Genomic DNA, 18,616 nt, shown 5'->3' on the forward strand with positions numbered 1-18,616 from the left:
ATGTAGTAGTATCTGTGCCATTTCACTAATATCAAACCTTAGGTATCTCTCTCTCTTGCACCTTGAGGAAGGAGGGGATGGAAGAGCGGCCTAGAAAGATACATGAAGCATGCAAAGGGAAGAGGAGGCATGGAGTTTGATCATGTGCCTACAAGTCAATGATTGGAGTGTCATTTTTCTTGGCATATATGATAGCAATGATTGATTGGCACTAAATTTTGAGGAAAAAATTGAGTTTTCTTATCAATTTATGCTTGATTGTTGCATAGTTATGCTTAATTCTCATTCATGCGTGTCGATTTGGACTTGCAATGAAATTAAATCACAATATACAACTTAATTCTTGCTTAATTAAGTTGGTGTGGCTTGTTTGGGCTTGCATGCAATAATGCATCCATTTGAGGCATGACCATGAGGAAACTTGGGTGGCCAAGAAGCTTGGTCGAGGAGAGGAGAGGGCACGGGAAGTATCACCTTCACACACACACACACACACACACACGAGCAAATAGATGACCTTCACCAAATTGGCTATAGAGAAGCTCATTTCGCTCGCTCTAGGGAGGTGCTCCTTTATTGTTTCTTGGCTACTAAAAAATTAAAAGGTATTCTTAATGGTTTCAAAAAAATTAAAAGGTATTCCTAATTCAAAGATTCCCTCAATAACAATAAAAACAATGTGTTATGTAGATTTGCAACAATATTAGCAGGACGTGAGAATGATGAATACAACATTGAGAGAGAGAGAGAGAGAGAGAGAGAGAGAGAGAGAGAGAGATTGCAAGGATAGTTTAAAGAGAAGAAAACAATGAACGAAATATAAAGTAGAAGCAAAACACAAATATACAATGTGAAGTCCACCACCTCTTTATATGGACACAAAAGGTCTTTTGACTTTCCACAATCATGTGTCTTTTGACTTTCTATCTTCATATGTCTTTTGACTTTCCACATTCATTGTCTTTTTATTTCCTAAACTCACCTCTTTACTTATGCACTTAATATGTTTTGAAAGACTTTTTATTTTTCGGAGATTGGGGAGACCTAATTTGTTCAATTTTGAACATTTTTGCTTTTTCTTGCTTTTTTTGTGAAAATTAGAAGCAAAACACAAATATACAATGTGAAGTCCACCACCTCTTTATATGGACACAAAAGGTCTTTTGACTTTCCACAATCATGTGTCTTTTGACTTTCTATCTTCATATGTCTTTTGACTTTCCACATTCATTGTCTTTTTATTTCCTAAACTCACCTCTTTACTTATGCACTTAATATGTTTTGAAAGACTTTTTATTTTTCGGAGATTGGGGAGACCTAATTTGTTCAATTTTGAACATTTTTGCTTTTTCTTGCTTTTTTTGTGAAAATTAGAAGCAAAACACAAATATACAATGTGAAGTCAACCACCTCTTTATATGGACACAAAAGGTCTTTTGACTTTCCACGTTCATGTGCCTTTTGACTTTCCACCTTCATATGTCTTTTGACTTTCCACATTCATCTGTCTTTTTATTTCCTAAACTCACTCTTTACTTATGCACTTAATATGTTTTGAAAGACTTTTTATTTTTTCGAGATTGGGGAGACCTGATTTGTTCAATTTTGAACATTTTTGCTTTTTCTTGCTTTTTTTTTTTGTGAAAAGCAGGTCCGGATCCTTAACTTACGAGGTCTAGGGAAGTTAGGGTTCAATTTCATAAAAATCTTCTTTTTGGGTGTTTTTTCTACTTTTTAGTGAAAAGCAAGTCCGTTTCCTAGTTTAGGTAGGCTAGGTGAAACCATGGTTCAATTTCAAAAAAAAAATATGCTTTTCACGCTTTTTGGCATTCCTAAAAAGCAATGCGTTTGTTAACATTATCCAACCCCAAAAATATTTATTTATCGTATAAGTGAAAAAAAAACATATGGTGAAGAAGCGAGATTCAACAAAATTCTACGAGAATTATTTTCATAAAAAATGGCACCATAAATTTGTGGGAGCGGTACGGTAAGTGTGGTGATTATATCGAGGCTCGCGGTGCAGTTAAGATTACGTACAATTTCATTAGTTACTTAGATATCATATTACTGATTGGGTTACAGGAGGAAAATTAAATCCTTTGGCTAGAGTTGACTTGCAAAAGGAAGGCCATGTTTTTAGCAAAAATCCCACAAGAAGGAGCTATTCCAAGCTAGAAAGGGGGTGCCCTATTTTGCCTTGGAGGACACTCCAAGCTGCAAGAGAAGCATATAAAGAGCGGTAGAGCTCAATTTTGGGGGCTAGTAGTTACATAGAATACATCGAAAGTCTACGTACGTATTATACAGAGGTGGTGCAACACCATCTTTATAACTATCCTTCTCTCATTTGTGGAAAGAAGAAGAAGAAGAACCATCTTTCATCTTACTATATTCTCTTCTATTTTTATAGTGTACATGCTCTACATCAACTTCGTCACATAATTCTATATGTAGCTCTCATCACTGCTCTCTTGCAGGAAAGCAATAAGCCTTTCAATCATCAATTATCACTTCTTGTTTAGAGTAAGAATCCTAAACTCCATAACCACCATCTCATTCTCTCTGTATTCTCTATTGGGGTGTGTGACACATCCGCACCACCACACGTTGTCGTGACGCTCCACGTCCATAGGTGAAGCTTTAATATAACACAAGATTCTAGACGTTATTATTGCTCAAACGGATTATTGATTGCCATCCCTTGGAGTATATTGCTTGTGTTGTTGTACTCGCCAAAGCCATTGTTGATACATATAACTACTACAATGTACTTTAGAGAGCAGTAAGTGCGGCTAATATAGCGGTGACAAGGATACTTCAGTTCGATATGTGTTCGAAGATGCTTTGGTTGATATGTAAACCAAAAGAAGTGCTATGTGATGTTCCATTTCTCAAGTATTTCAATATGATGTACTTCAAGAAGCTTAAAATGTGTTTGAGGAGCTTGTTGCCCACCGAGATCGGTTTGGCGGCATGGCTTAGTAAAGAGTGGAGATATTCGATGCAAAGGGATGGCTTCTCTTCAATGCATTCACCTATACGTATGCCTTGAAGGTGAAGATCGGCATTATTTTAACCCACATGCAAGACCAGTGTGAACAGCCGCTTAAAGTAATAAGAAGCAAGGTTTTTTTTAAAGGAAATATTTCATGAGTTAAGGGGTTGCAGTAAAAATAGAGGTTGATGAGCTTTATAAAAAAAAAAACGGCACGCAAGGGCGGAGCCATCGAAAAGCAGACAGCACAGGGGAAGATGAAAAGCCGTCAGAGAGAGGGGACGAGGCCGCCAGAAGAAAAGTAGCAGGTTGACGAGCGCATAACTGTCAGGGGCCGCCCATGACGAAGAGGAGGACGAGCTGACAGTGGGGTTGCTTGTGGTGAAGACAGCAGGAGAGGAAAGAGTTGAATCGAGCTGGTGGTGGTTTGGAAGCTGAAGGAGCAGAGGCGGGCCTGAGAGGGAAGAGAACGCGTGCGCGCGCGAGCAAGGCAGGCCGAGAACTGCAGGAGCTGGTGGAGAGAGCACGAGGAGGCTCTGCTAGCTCTGTTGTCGAGTGCATGAGCAAGAGGGTGGCAATTGGCACTCATGAATAGAGAAGGAGGATTGTGTCCTTTGCGTGCATGAAAGCAGTGCCACAAACTTCCAAAGGAAGGCTGCAAGCTGAGGACAGGGCGGCCAACACAAGCGAGAGAGGAGTATTATTATTTGGACGACAAGTTGGGCATGATATGTCAGTGTCCAACAAGGAGCAGACCGAGAAATTTAACTTGTGATTCGGGAAGGCACGAAGGGTAGAAACTTCATCGAGACCAAAAACATCAAAGGAAGAAGATCGTTAGTGTTCAGAATAAAGCAAGGACGAGAAGTTGAAGTTCACAAAGAGTAATGACAATGGAGAAGCAGATCTTTAGCAATTTTCAGAGGTTTGTTTGAATTTAAAGAAAACTCAAGCAAGTGACGACAAAGTGAGTGCAAGTGAAGGTGGTCGAGAAGAGCAAGGGAAGAGCATTGAGGCCATACAATTTTGGCATTTTCTCTTCCGCTCACAGTCTCGGTGGGACCAAGAGCACTTGTTGCCTATTGCGATCAAGTTATTATTTTTTTTGTATTTAGATTTTAGTTCATTTAGGTAATTCAATTCAAGGTGTTCTTTCGTGCTATATTCTCTTGAAATGTGCATCTTCCTCTCACCGTTTCCCACAGCGAGCAGCCCGGTGCTGACCCGGCTCAACTCGTGCACATAAAAATCCCCCGACATCTTTGGTGAACCCGACGTGAAAGCGAGCCGGGGTGGGACTTGGTAGCATAAGATGTCGACACCACAGGAAGTAGCAATGCAACAGATGATGCAGCTGTTCGCAGCCTATATGGAGCAGCAACAGGCTTCTCAACAGTAGTACCAACAAAGTGAACGTATTCGTCAAGCAAGGTATACAGTAACTGAAAAAGCTGCAAAGATTTGAAGGTCGTGATATTTCAAAATTTTGTACTGTTTATGAACAATCTATGGAGGATTATGGAGTTAATGATCATGACTCAGTGGAAGGTTTTCACTTAATTGCGGCTCCTGAGCTTAGGGCTCGAATTGAAGAAATTCCGATAACACATGGTGCAAATTGGCAGGAGTTTAAGAAGGCTTTACAAGAAGAGTATTTTCTCGAAGATTCTCAACGAGTTACCAAGCAAAGCTTTATGAAATGGATACAACAGAAGGATAAAGGTTTATCTGCGAGAGAATTGCTACGAGCTTTTGAAAAGAAGTTTGAACAGTTATCTACTGCTGAGCAGAAAACAATGCAACCGGAAAAGGTTGAGCTATTTATTCAAGCAGCAGATTCGCGCCTTCAGAAGAGCTTGGTACACCTGCTCGAGGATCCATCTGGTGAGTTGGGCTTAACTTCTGATTGGAAACTGGTTACAGAAGCTGTTAATATGATTGTAAAGCGACAAAAGAGGGTGGACAAGTTCATAGTGGCTGATCCTATGGAAGTGCTCGAAGAGGACCTAGTGGAGAAGCCGAAGCCCAAGCTGGAGGAGCCAGTCCTTGATGAGCTGGTAAAAGGTATACAAGAGTTGAATTTGAATTTGAAAGCTGTTAAACTTGATGGTTTGAGTGCAAGTGGATCTTCTTCAGAACCCAGACAACGTCCTCCACAACAAGAATGGGATAAAGGATGCATGTGGTGTGATAGCTTAGATCATATACGCAAAAATTGTGATGATTTTAATGAAGCTTATAAGAAGAACACAGTTTTTTGGAAGGACGGCAAGCTGCATCTTAAGGAAACTGGTGAACGTCTACGTTTTAACTATGGGAAGGGCGGTATGAAGAAGCTGGTTGAGGAGATGCAGCACAATGTCTCTAGGGTTGATGCAACAACTTATGGATTACACGTATGCAGTGCGGAGGATGAAGAAAGTACCAAGGCTAAAAGAAATCTATGCCCATATGCTTTGAGGACAGCTGACAAAGGTAAAATAACTCGTGACACATTAAGTCAAGCTGGGAATTACATTCGACAAACTACGGGGTGGTCAGATCCTGTAGATTCTCTTTCTGTGTATGCCTTTCTTGCAAAATCTCAGGCTAATGAAGCTATGGTGGAAGAGAAGCGCAAGAGAGATGAAGACATTGTGGGCTCATCAAAACGAGCTACGAGGACTAGCGGCAAGAAGGAAGAAGGGGCAAGTTCTACAGAAGTTCTTACACCTGAAGTGGTTATGGAAGAGGCACCAAAAGATAAAAAGCAAGGTAAGCCAAAAGGGCCTTCTTACAAGTTAAAATCTGATATTGAATTGGCTACAAATCTGAAGAAGGTATTTGAGGAACGCATTCTCAATAGCAAGGTGGAACTTACTTTGGGCGATGTCTTGGGCATTGCTAAACGTGAATTTCATGAGGAGATCATTGATATTATAAAGAGAAAGCGGCAAGTACTAGTCAAGCAAGAACCTGATGCGGTCAAGAGCCAAGTGATTCAGCATGTAGAATCGATTCTGGATGCTTATGAGTTAGAGATTGAAGAAGAAAGTTTACAGTCTACAGTGATCTCCAATCAAGTTACACCCGAGGTAAGACATGTTCACTTCAATAATGATGATGGTGAGGAAGCAGTACCTAGGAGTCATTTTTTCAGAACACATTGGGCGAGAGCCACTACAGAGACAATTGTTAAGATTGGTGATATTGATGAGCCTATTCTAGCACTTGTGGATCATGGTTCAAAAATTAATTTGATGTCAAAAAGCTTGTACCAGAGAGGGAAATGGCCTATTGATATGGATCATGGTTGGCGGATTCGAGCTACCAACACCCAGCCTGGCGATTTATATGGTGCATGTGCAAATGTCAAGGTTACAACTGGAGATATTTGTGATGAACATAACTTTTTTATACAGGAACATCCACTTATCCTAGGGCAACCTTACATCACAACTGTGTGTATGGAAACAAAGGTTTTGGATGATGGTTCAGCATTTGCAAGGATTCGAAGTAAAGATGGTAAGAGAGCGGTTCAATTTTTGACTGTTTGTGTTGATCATGTCAGGAATAAAGATAGCTTAAGATACTGAGCCTTTGCCAAGGGTTCGGAAAGAGTTTAAAGAGTACAGGTTTGCTCAGGATTTTCTTGGGGTGCCACTATAGAGCGGGACGATAGTGGTATAGGGAAGAAGAAGTTCTCGCAAGAAGAGACTTTTTCTTCGGGGTTTCTGGGACTAACATCTGAAGGTTAGTTTCATATAGGAAGTTCATGGAGCTATCTAAGTGGGAGAAGCAATATGTGGTAAGTGTTCAAAGTGATTTGCAGGGATGTGATGTACTTGAACATGATGATGTTATCTCAGGAGTCTTTGAAGAAGTTTCTTATGTTGATACGATGTCAGAACTCGAAGTTATCAAGAAGTGTAGGTTGCAAAGTGGGACTAAATTTGTGCGAGTGCATTCGATGGACATGTATTACATTCTAATGGAGGTAAGTAAAGAATTGGGTGGTGCTTTTGAAGTGCAGGTGGATACAAAGTACAAAACTGTTGCAAAGAAGGTCAGGCCTGTAGCTACCCCACTCCCAGGGGAGAGTGAGGAGGTTATCGAAAAAGCTTCACACCAACCAAAGCTAAGGGATCCCAAGAACATTGGCCACAAATTTATTAAAGAGACCTTGAAGCAAATAGTCATTGGTGAAGAAGGGTTTCTTACTGATGAGGAGGTCAAGTGCTTTCAAGAGATGCTTGCAAAACATGGTAAAGCCTTTGCTTTTGAGCCCAGTGAAATTGGATGTGTAGATCCAAATGTTGTAGCACCTATGATTATCTTTACCGTTCCACATATGCCATGGAATTTGCGTCCTATTCCTGTTCCTAAAGCCCATCTACCACAACTTATTGACTTGTTAAATGAAAAGATACGTATGGGTATTTTGGAGCCATCTTGTGCACCTTATTCTAATCGATGGTTCACCGTCCCAAAGAAGAATGGAGCCCTGCGATTTATTCAAGACATGCAGCTAGTAAATAAGGTAACAATTCGTAATGTTGGCACATGACCAATTGTGGACGAGTTTGCAGAAGATTTTGCAGGTAGGGCTATATATTCCATGGGTGATCTTTACTCAGGCTATGATCAGTTTTAGGTTGCTTTTAAGAGTAGAGATCTCACTACTATGTGTACTCCACTTGGGTTGGTAAGGATGTGTACTTTACAGCAAGGTGCCACAAATTCTGTTGCTCACATGATGAATGGCATGAACAAGGTATTAAGAGAATTCATTCCTCACATTACTATGCCTTTTATTGATGATTTGCTAATCAAGGGTTGTGAAGAAGGTTTGAAAGACGAGGTAAAAGATCAGAGGGGGTGCCGAAGCTTTGTTGCTCAACATATTGCAGATTGTGAAGCTATTCTATCTAAACTTGAAGAGGTAAATCTAACACTTTCAGGTCAAAAATCAATTTTTGGTGCCAAAGAAATATTGATTGTTGGACATATGTGTGGGCCACATGGACGACGCCCAAGTCCAGCTAAGGTGGAAGCAATACAAAGGATGAAGAATTCATGCACATCAGTTACTGAAGTCCGTCGTTTTTTGGGTGCTTGCGTGTTTTATCGTATTTGGTTACCTCACTTTGCTCATGTTGCAGAAGTACTTTACCAATTATTAAGAAAAGGGAAAAGATTTGTGTGGGAAGATGTCCATACAAAGTCCATCATGAAATTGAAGAAGATGCTGTTGGATGCTCCTACCTTAAGGAAGGTTGATTATAAATGTGGAAGGCCAGTGATTTTGACGGTTGACACTAGTCCTACAGGCATTGGTTGGGCTATTGGTCAAGATGATGAGGATGGTCATAGATATGCTATTCGGTTTGGTGCAAAGGTTCTTAACACTCGTCAACGAAGTTACTCACACGTTAAGAGAGAGCTTTGGGGCGTTGCTACTGCTCTAAAGTCTGACAAGGAGTGTTTTATTGGAGCTTCAGTTGTAGTGGAGACTGATTGCTTACCATTGATAGGAATGATTACGAATTGCTCCACTCCGGATATTGCTATGTTACGATGGATAGCTTTCATTAAGTCTCTTAATCCTGAATTTTGTCATATTGCAGGAAGGGACAATCCGGTAGCAGATATGTTATCAAGAGCCAGGTATGAAGATGAGGAAGAGATGCTTACAGAGAGTGATAATGTGGGCTTAAAGTTTTATACTTCTTCTCATTTGCATGCAAGTTGTAGTGTTCTTGCTCGTGTTTTTGAAGCTTTTTTAGATGAGATGTACGATGGAGAGTGGATTTTGATAGGCCGTTATCTCAGCACTCTCACCAAGCAAGAGGAATGGAGTGATCAAGAATACAGGAGGATCAGGAAGAAAGATTATGGTTATTTCCTTAAAGATGGGCACTTGTGGAAGCAACCAAAACGTCCACGAGGATCACCACAACCAGTGGTATGTGACAAAGTAAAACAACAACAGGTAATTAAAGAGTTTCATGAGAATTTATGGGTAGGACATAGAGGAGTGTGGGCAACATTTGCCAAGATTAAAGACCACTACTGGTGGAAAGGTATGTACATAGATATTGCTCGATTTGTGGAGACTTGCATGGTTTGTCAACAGTATTCAAATGTGCGACATCGAGATGAGTTACATCCTACTTATCCATTGGCTATGCATTATAAGTGGGTTGTAGATTTGATTACTATGCCAGTCGGTATTTGGAAAATGAGGTATATTGTTCTTGCCAGAGAGGATCTCACTAACCAGGTGGAAGGAAGAGCTTTGCGTACCAAAGCTACAAGTTCAGTATGTAAGTTTTTGCTTGAGAATGTGATTTGCCAATATGGTTGCATTGGGAAGATTACTGCAGATAGAGGAGAATTAGATGCAGATGAAGCTTATGAGTTCTTCGATCGGTTGGGAATCAATTTGGCTCTTACTACAGCATATAATCTGGAAGGTAATGGAAAAGTGAAAGAGGACATCCGCCTATTGTTAAAGCTTTGGCCAAGACTTGTAGAGGAAGAATTGGTGATTGGCCTAAACTTTTACCTTTTGCTTTATGGGCTGACAGAGCTACTCATAGCTTAGTTACAGGATTTATGCCATTTGAACTTATGTATGGGCAAAAGCCAATCATGCCTATAGAAGAGACGATTGTTTCTTGGACCATACTGCCATGGAAATCAGAAATGTCAACTGAAGACTTGCTTGCTATGCGCATTCGGCAGCTTGAAAGACGCCAAGAAGACATTGACCAGGCAATAGATAAGCTCAAGGAGGCACGATTGAAGAATAAAGCTGCATTTGACAAGAAGCATAGATTGAGACCATATACTATCAAAGATGGAGATTGGGTACTTGTTTATGATAGCAGTTTGGAAAATCAATATTCGGCCATGCGTAAAATGGTTAAGAGATGGTTTGGACCTTATGTTGTGCTGCACGTTTATGATAATGGAACTTACAAGCTTAGAGAACTTGATGGCACCAAGCTTAAAGTACCCATTGCAGGAAAGAGGATCAAATTATTCAAGAAGCGAGAAGGACAGGTGGTTCTAGGTGATATAGATTCTGGAGAATGCCAAGAAGATGATGAGATGTATTCGCTAGAAGAAGCTTCTGGCGATACTTTTGCTTATGATGATTAGCAACCTGAAGACGGTTGGCACATGCCGGAGGATGTGCAGGTTCAGAGGGAGTGGATGTCATGACGCTCCACGTCCATAGGTGAAGCTTTAACATAACACAAGATTCTAGACGTTATTATTGCTCAGACGGATTATTGATTGCCATCCCTTGGAGTATATTGCTTGTGTTGTTGTACTCGGCAAAGACATTGTTGATACATATAACTACTGCAATGTACTTTAGAGAGCAGTAGGTGCGGCTAATATAGCGGTGACAAGGATACTTCAGTTCGATATTATGTGTTCGAAGATGCTTTGGTTGATATGTAAACCATAAGAAGTGCTATGTGATGTTCCATTTCTCAAGTATTTCAATATGATGTACTTCAAGAAGCTTAAAATGTGTTTGAGGAGCTTGTTGCCCACCAAGATCAGTTTGGCGGCATGGCTTAGTAAAGAGTGGAGATATTCGATGCAAAGGGACGGCTTCTCTTCAATGCATTCACCTATACGTATGCCTTGAAGGTGAAGATCGGCATTATTTTAACCCACATGCAAGACCAGTGTGAACAGCCGCTTAAAGTAATAAAAAGCAAGGTTTTTTTTAAAGGAAATATTTTATGAGTTAAGGGGTTGCAGTAAAAATAGAGGTTGATGAGCTTTATAAAAAAAAAAACGGCACGCAAGGGCGGAGCCATCGAAAAGCAGACAGCACAGGGAAAGATAAAAAGCCGTCAGAGAGAGGGGACGAGGCCGCCAGAAGAAAAGTAGCAGGTTGACGAGCGCATAACTGTCAGGGGCCGCCCATGACGAAGAGGAGGACGAGCTGACAGTGGGGTTGCTTGTGGTGAAGACAGCAGGAGAGGAAAGAGTTGAATCGAGCTGCTGGTGGTTTGGAAGCCGAACGAGCAGAGGCGGGCCTGAGAGGGAAGAGAACGCGTGCGCGCGCGAGCAAGGCAGGCCGAGAACTGCAGGAGCTGGTGGAGAGAGCACGAGGAGGCTCTGCTAGCTCTGTTGTCGAGTGCATGAGCAAGAGGGTGGCAATTGGCACTCATGAATAGAGAAGGAGGATTGTGTCCTTTGCGTGCATGAAAGCAGTGCCACAAATTTCCAAAGGAAGGCTGCAAGCTAAGGACAGGGCGGCCAACACGAGCGAGAGAGGAGTATTATTATTTGGACGACAAGTTGGGCATGATATGTCAGTGTCCAACAAGGAGCAGACCGAGAAATTTAACTTGTGATTCGGGAAGGCACGAAGGGTAGAAACTTCATCGATACCAAAAGCATCAAAGGAAGAAGATCGTTAGTGTTCAGAATAAAGCAAGGACGAGAAGTTGAAGTTCACAAAGAGTTATGACAATGGAGAAAAGAGTTATGACAATGGAGAAGCAGATCTTTAGCAGTTTTCAGAGGTTTGTTTGAATTTAAAGAAAACTCAAGCAAGTGACGACAAAGTGAGTGCAAGTGAAGGTGGTCGAGAAGAGCAAGGGAAGAGCATTGAGGCCATACACTTTTGGAATTTTCTCTTCCGCTCACAGTCTCGGTGGGACCAAGAGCACTTGTTGCCTATTGCGATCAAGTTATTATTTTTTTTGTATTTAGATTTTAGTTCATTTAGGTAATTCAATTCAAGGTGTTCTTTCGTGCTATATTCTCTTGAAATGTGCATCTTTCTCTCACCGTTTCCCACAGCGAGCAGCCCGGTGCTGACCCGACTCAACTCGTGCACATAAAAATCCCCCGACAACGTGAGAACCCTCTCTAAAATGGAAATCAACAATTTGACATCATGGTGTAGATCATTAGAAGACTCTCTCCCTAATTTATAAAAGAAGCCTTTGCTGCATGTTTTGTATCTGACTTTGCATCCACTCAATACCCACTATTCTAGCCACTTTGTATACATTTTGCAATATATTAATCTACTAATGATTTTCTATCTCCATTAGCGTTAATCTCTCTCTCTCTCTCTCTAATCTCTTATAATTAATTTGCTAATTGAATGGACTGCTATCATTTACACCATAGCCACAAGTCTCAACATGTGGTATCAAAGCTGTCGGTTCACAACTAAGCCTATTAATTACCATTGCATTAGCACTCTCGATAATCCTACTTCCTAATCACCATTTGGGCACGAGCATGCTCCACTACCCTTTGGTGATTCGGAAAAGAAAAATTTTCATTAGCATTGAATCCTTGCATAGTTTTTCATCGTCAATTAGTCTTCACATTTAGTGTATTTACACATAATTTTTATCTTCAATTAATCTCTTCATCATCATGTTCTTGTAGCGTTTCTCGTGTGTGGGAGAAGTTATTGTCAAGAGCTTTCTGAACGACCATTTGCTTGCTCAAATCGGACCTCGCATGGACAACTAATTAACAAATTACATTGCAAGATTAGTGCATTTTTCTCTCTGTGATTTCTTGCAGATTGAAGTTTGAGTGTATGTGTGTGTGTGTGTGTGTGTGTGTGTGTAAGTACTTGAGAGCATTTAATGCTCAGAGCCATTGTGACTGTGTGGGATAACTCTATCACTATGTACATATTGTGCTATAGCTCTTTATTTTAAAGGGCTTTTGACCTCTACCAAAAAGTGAATGCCCATTTGTCAACAACATTCATCCCACACACACAAAGTGATGCTACGCGTCCTCTGTGCATGCTACACCCTTTGCTAGAAATCAACCCCAAGCTTTCACTACAGCATGTGGCCTACAGGCCCCGCAACCACCAACATCTGCTAGTTGTTTTGTAAATCCTTGCACCAACATATTAAAGCTCAGGAAAAGCCCATTTTTGTGCTATCTTCTCGTATAACACAGCTAAGTTACACCTATCAGTGCTATCCACATCATTACAAAGCTTTATACAAGACATCAAGCTCCAAGCTCAATACCTTAACGACGTGCAAGCTTGGTGCTGCTTCTACCTACTGGTGGACTTTGCTTTTGGTAGCTGCACTTCCCTTGTTTTGATTCTGCTCATCACGGATTTGAATCCAAGACATTGAGCAATAGCTCTTTGACTTGCTCCAAAGCCAGGTACGGCATCATCTACACCTAGTGATTCATTGGATTCTTTTGTCGACTCTCATTGTGAGTGCTCATCATAAAAAAAATCCTTTGCGGTTCGTGTGCTCACGCTACTGCAAAACCATATTCCATCGTGCCTAGTACTCAGCCTCTCCCCAACCTTCCCTCGTTACTCGACTGCCAAAACCCGTTAGGTCCCGTCTGATTTGTTGACTGTCGACATGTTTTTTTTTTGTTGGTGTTAGCAGCAAGCTAGCTCGAATAACATTTTTTGGAGCTTTTATTGTAAAAACTCTTATTATTTTGATGAATCGGGAATGTTGTTACTCCTACTTTCTAGATAAACAGTGTAAATGATTGGCCGGGGCTACAAGCTTCTAGATTGTATCAACCTATCTTTAGCTAGAGCTCCTAGATTATTAGTTTTGACCACAAAAACCTTGGCTAAGGTATAAAAGCCAATTTTTGTAAGTATTTTATAAGTTTTGGATAATAGAATCACAGCGTGAGCTAACGATGCTCACTTCTCTCCTTCTCACGCTTCCTACTCCCTTCTCGGTTGTCAGATTGCAATGTCGTCTGTTGTGTTGCAACCGCAGGTAAGAGCTCTACACATTGATGTAAGAAATTCATGATAATTTGTAGCTTTTTTCATCGCCGACCTGTGGCCTTATTTCATCATAAGTAGGAATTTAAGCTTCAAAATCATAAACTAAGTATAGGCGAGGTATTGGGGTATCATTGCTAAGCATTTAGATGCATTCTGGGTCGAAAACGACTAGGTCAAAAACTCACTACCGTTAATAATCGTGATTTTTTCACTTGACCTAAAGTGAGTTTTGAAACCATAAGAATGTGTGCTTAGGTCTTATAAACACGTCCTAGAAATTTCGCAACATTTGGATGTCATTTGATGCTGTAACGGATGTGATTTGTTTGCCAATCAACGACTAGCTTTTGGTGATTTCTGTCATTTGAGTATAGCTTGAGTTAGATGCAAGTTGTTTTTTGTTTTCCATGAAGCTGACAACCTCTTGTAGCCTCTATACACTAGTCGAGTCAGCTTCGTCCCATGGATTGACAACTATATTCGTGGTTCTCGCTATGTCTGCAATAAGATAGGAGTGAGGTTAGACAACCGTCCCACATTTGGCACCGCTTTCGGGGATTGAAGTGACCTAAACTAGGGAAAAACACAAGCGTCTTGTGAAGTTATCCTTTAACTTCCTCTAGGATCACCTAGAGTCAAAACTTTCTTTTTAAAGTCGCATAGCTTAAGATTGTCGTCTTTTGCTGTGTAGAGGTAGCTTGAAAGTAGGTTGTACTTGTTAAGTACCTTTTAGGATTGTGGGAATGTAGGATTGGATTAGGATTTTGAGAATGATTGATGGACGAGACAAGTCTTAAGATCAATGCTCAAAAAACCATAAAAAACAAGAAAACGAGTGTTTCTGGACACTTTCCACAACCCCATTGTAGTAGGACCTAGGAGTAGGGTAAGTAGAATCCGATGTGGATCTCAGAACATTGCTCTATCCAAAAGAATCAATTGTAAGTTGTTTATGTGAAGTTGTAGAATTTCAGTCTATGGCTAGAAATAACACCAGAAGATTGTCCACCATTGAATCCGATTGGAGATTATGCTTTAAAAGTTGTATGAACTAGTGGGTAAGCATAAGGACGCATTCGAGATAAAATTTCAAGAGTTTGCAAAAACTCAAATTATTTCTTTTTCTTGACATTTTAGGCCAATTAAGTTTTGAATTGACCCAGAGGCTTAAAATAGATCATAAAAAGACTGTCCACTGAAAAACGAGAACTTGAGTATAAATTGGAAAAATTTTGTTTGTTCCAAAACATTCCACCAAGGTCAATCATGGACTTAAATATATTGGCTCAAGGATTTGTAGCTGCATGTTTCAAAACGGGGATCATACATAATATTGTAGCTCAAATCTATAGCTTCAAAGAGAAACAAGGTGAGTCTATTAGGGATTGTGCAACTAGAATGAAACAATACATTGTTTCTAGAGGGACTGCTAGATAAAGAACTTCATGCTATATTGTATAGCAAGAAACATATGACCCTAGAAGAGTGTGTGTCAGATGCTATTTGCTTAGGAGACAATTGTGATATTTTCAATGAAGAAGATGTCCCTAAGAATAATCAAAGTGAGAAAACAACATCCAACAAACAAGCACAAGTGGGAACAGCTCTTGCATCACCGCTTACAGCCAAAGAAGACATGCTCAAAAGGATGAATGAAATGATGAATAACATGGAAAAGAACCTATGAGGGGACCAGGACAAGGGATACCTCAACGGAAACAACCAATCAGGCCGTAGAAATGGTGTACAATCGAGGGTAAATGGACCAACCATGAGACCAATGAGTGCTATTACCAACCAAAGTATGATGGGAGTGTTCAATACGTGCCTATGAGGCCACACGGACAACCCATGTACAGATATCAACCTATATGGCCCCAGCTCAAAGACCACCGATGGGTATGGAAAGACCTTAGCCCGTGTTGGGTCAACAACCTCCATATCCAGGACATAATGCAGTGCCCGTAAAGTACATCCATTCATAGGGAGTCATAGATGAACAAGCACTAGTGCCTGTTACACCCTATGTTGAGCCTAGTCCATCTACAGTAATGGTAGAATGAGATTGGTATAATTCACATCGACCACCAATGGAAGAACATGTGACTTATACTACACCAAAACTTGCAGCGATGTACTATGTAGCTAATCAAGGTGTTAGATCTCCGATGGTAAGACCCATGATTAAGCCAAGAACGGGGTACTGTTATAACTCTAGTACAGATGATAACTAGAAAAATGAATGCCCAGAGCCTGACAAGAAAATTAAGCCAATGGAAGCTTTTTGTATGCAATGTTGCAAAAAGGAAGGACACTTCCCTGAAGATTGTCCAAAAAATCCTTTAAACAAGGATAAAACAGTAATCAGCGTAGTCCAAGTGATACCTAGTAGCTCATCTGAGAGTGAACCTATTGTTCCAATTAAGGTAATTACCAGAGCTCATGCTAAGAAAAATAGACATAACTCCGCTGATGATTCGGAGAATACTAAAATTTCCTCTCAAAAGACCAAGAGAAGTAAAAGCAAAAGATATGAGATGAGAAAACAAAAACAAAGGGCTGAAATCGAGGAGAAATCCAAGAAACTATTCCAAGAAAAAGTGAAAGAAACTGGAAGAGAAATCAAGGAAACCACCGTGAAATCTGGAGGATCAATTTTGGTAGACAAAATTTTTGAGCCAATCAATGCAGCATTGGAAGCTTACCAAGCGGGACTTAAAGCAGGCCAAAACATGGAAAACAAATGAAAAAACTGTCCTTCTCCCGATATGGAAGCAGCTAAGCTTAAAGCTTATCAAAATCTGGTAAGAATTACTCAAGTGATGCTGGAAAAACAAAAACCCAAGCTCGAGAGTATAGCAAAACCTGAGGAGCTTGTGGAAGGAACATGTAAAGAGAAATCTGAAGTGGTGGTAGAATCCCACCTTGAAACTAAAGAGCCAGAACTCATAGTGCCTGACAGTGAAGATGCTTTAGATGGAATTCCGTTCATAGAAGAAGACTGGCCAGGACACTTGTGGGAAAAACTTAGAGAGAGTAATGATGGGAGCCTAACTCTGAAGTCAGCTCCTATAGAGGAAGTTTGGTTAGACAATCTACCTCCTGATATGGACATGGATGTACAATCCTTGCATGGGGATTGCGGCTCTGAAGCTTCAGGAATGTCTAAACCAATGACTTTGAAAACAGTACTACCCTCTTACTTGGGAGGTAACAAAGATGAATCCATAGTGTGTAAAACCACTCAGATAAAAAGAGCAGAACAGACCCTAGAGGTAGACAACATCCATTCAATCATGTCTACAACCATTCAATACACTCCTACTTTTGGAGAACTGTTACAAATCAGACCATATTTATGGAATGTCCTATAGAAAACTCTAGAGAAGGTGGGGATAACAGGATTAATCGTGAAAATTTTGGAAAAGTTGAAACACAAATTGGATAACAAAGAGATTAGATCTGTTCCAATGAACAAAGTTGGAGAATAATACAAAGGGGAAGAAGGAAAAACAACCCTTCCGGTGAGATATAATGATATAGAAACCATTCAATACTGGGTAGTGGGGCAGAATAGCCATAGCCACAAAAGCAGTATGGGAATCATGGGGAATGCCAACCATTAGACAAACTCAAATGAAATTGCAATTGGCTAATGGACACATCAAAAAACCCTTAGGACTGCTTGAAAAAGTGATAGTTAGTTCCTGTGGAACATATCAACACACTTTTGTAATAGTGGACTTTGGAAAGAAACTCAATTATGAAATCATCTTGGGAAGACCTTTCATGCGACAAGTACAACTTATCTAGGATTAGGAAAACAATTATCTGTACTTGAAGCAAGTGGGATCAATAACAAGAGTTAATCTAAAAGATCACACTTACAGAGATTCCATGAAAATGCCCATACAAGAATTTGACTTACTCTCTTCAGCTGAAACTAAGCTTCCATCTTGGTTGAACAAAGACACACCTATTTGGATGTGCATAGCCTCAAAAAATGGGAGCTTAAAACGAGAAGAATTTATCTTATAAAGGGACTACACAGATGAAGCCTATGTACCTGAACCCTTTCCAGAGCATTTGTTTGAGCCATTTGAGTGGACTCAAATTTTGGCAACAATGGATGTGTGTGTAAATAGGTCTATGCCTACTCAATTTTGCAATGAGAACGGCTATGATATAATTTCCATACAAATGATCTCAACCCTTCACATAGAAGACAAAATTCAAGAATCCAAGGACTTAATGAAAGCTAAACAAGTCTTTTCGGACCTCCACTATAATGCAACAGATGAGTTAGAAGAATATTCAGCTACCTCAGATGATTTGGGGTCAGAAAAAGAACATGTGAGAGCTAAACTACTCATGAAAGGAGAGGAGGAAAAGTTTTTTGACTTTCCAAACAAAAAACCGAGAAGACAGAAATGGTATAAGTGGAAAAGAAATAGGAGAAACTTCAAATCTAGACCTATGCCATCAGTCTCCAGTAGAACACAGCTTCTGATGCAAATAGATGCACATGATTGTGTCAAAAAAAAAATCACTAGTAGATATCCTTTAAATGAAAAGCGCAAAATATCAAAAACATTGAAGAAAACAAGAAAGAAAACTCAAGCAAAACCTAAATACCAGGACAAGAATTCAACCATGACACGAGTTGAATGGAGAAAGAAGTATCAAGAGTTGAAGAAATATCTAAAGGAGATATATACCACTAAAATGGAAACCACCAAGGAGGAAGGTAAAGATGTAATGAGTGTTCCATCCATTACAAGAAATAACCAAAAAATCATAGTCAAACAACCTGTCAGGGAACTATGAAAACAGGGTGAGTTCTA

General features: G+C 40.1%; 2 protein-coding genes and 1 pseudogene across 2 annotated transcripts; all 3 read left to right on the plus strand.

The window, feature by feature from the left end:
* Positions 1-3,236: 3,236 nt before the first annotated feature.
* On the plus strand, positions 3,237-6,577 carry LOC147417082 (uncharacterized; annotated as a pseudogene).
* Positions 6,578-6,752: 175 nt separating this feature from the next.
* Positions 6,753-7,544, plus strand: LOC147417083 (uncharacterized). The gene has a single exon (XM_086507799.1). The coding sequence runs from the start codon at positions 6,753-6,755 to the stop codon at positions 7,542-7,544; it is 792 nt and encodes a 263-aa protein (XP_086363925.1).
* A 2,051-nt stretch (positions 7,545-9,595) lies between these two features.
* On the plus strand, positions 9,596-12,051 carry LOC147417084 (uncharacterized). Its single transcript, XM_086507841.1, has one exon. The coding sequence runs from the start codon at positions 9,596-9,598 to the stop codon at positions 10,142-10,144; it is 549 nt and encodes a 182-aa protein (XP_086363967.1). The 3' UTR covers positions 10,145-12,051.
* The last annotated feature ends 6,565 nt before the right edge of the window (positions 12,052-18,616 follow it).

This window comes from Adiantum capillus-veneris, unplaced genomic scaffold, assembly GCF_014529385.1.
Source record: "Adiantum capillus-veneris isolate H3 unplaced genomic scaffold, ASM1452938v2 Hic_scaffold_325, whole genome shotgun sequence".
Classification (NCBI taxonomy): Eukaryota; Viridiplantae; Streptophyta; class Polypodiopsida; order Polypodiales; family Pteridaceae; genus Adiantum; species Adiantum capillus-veneris.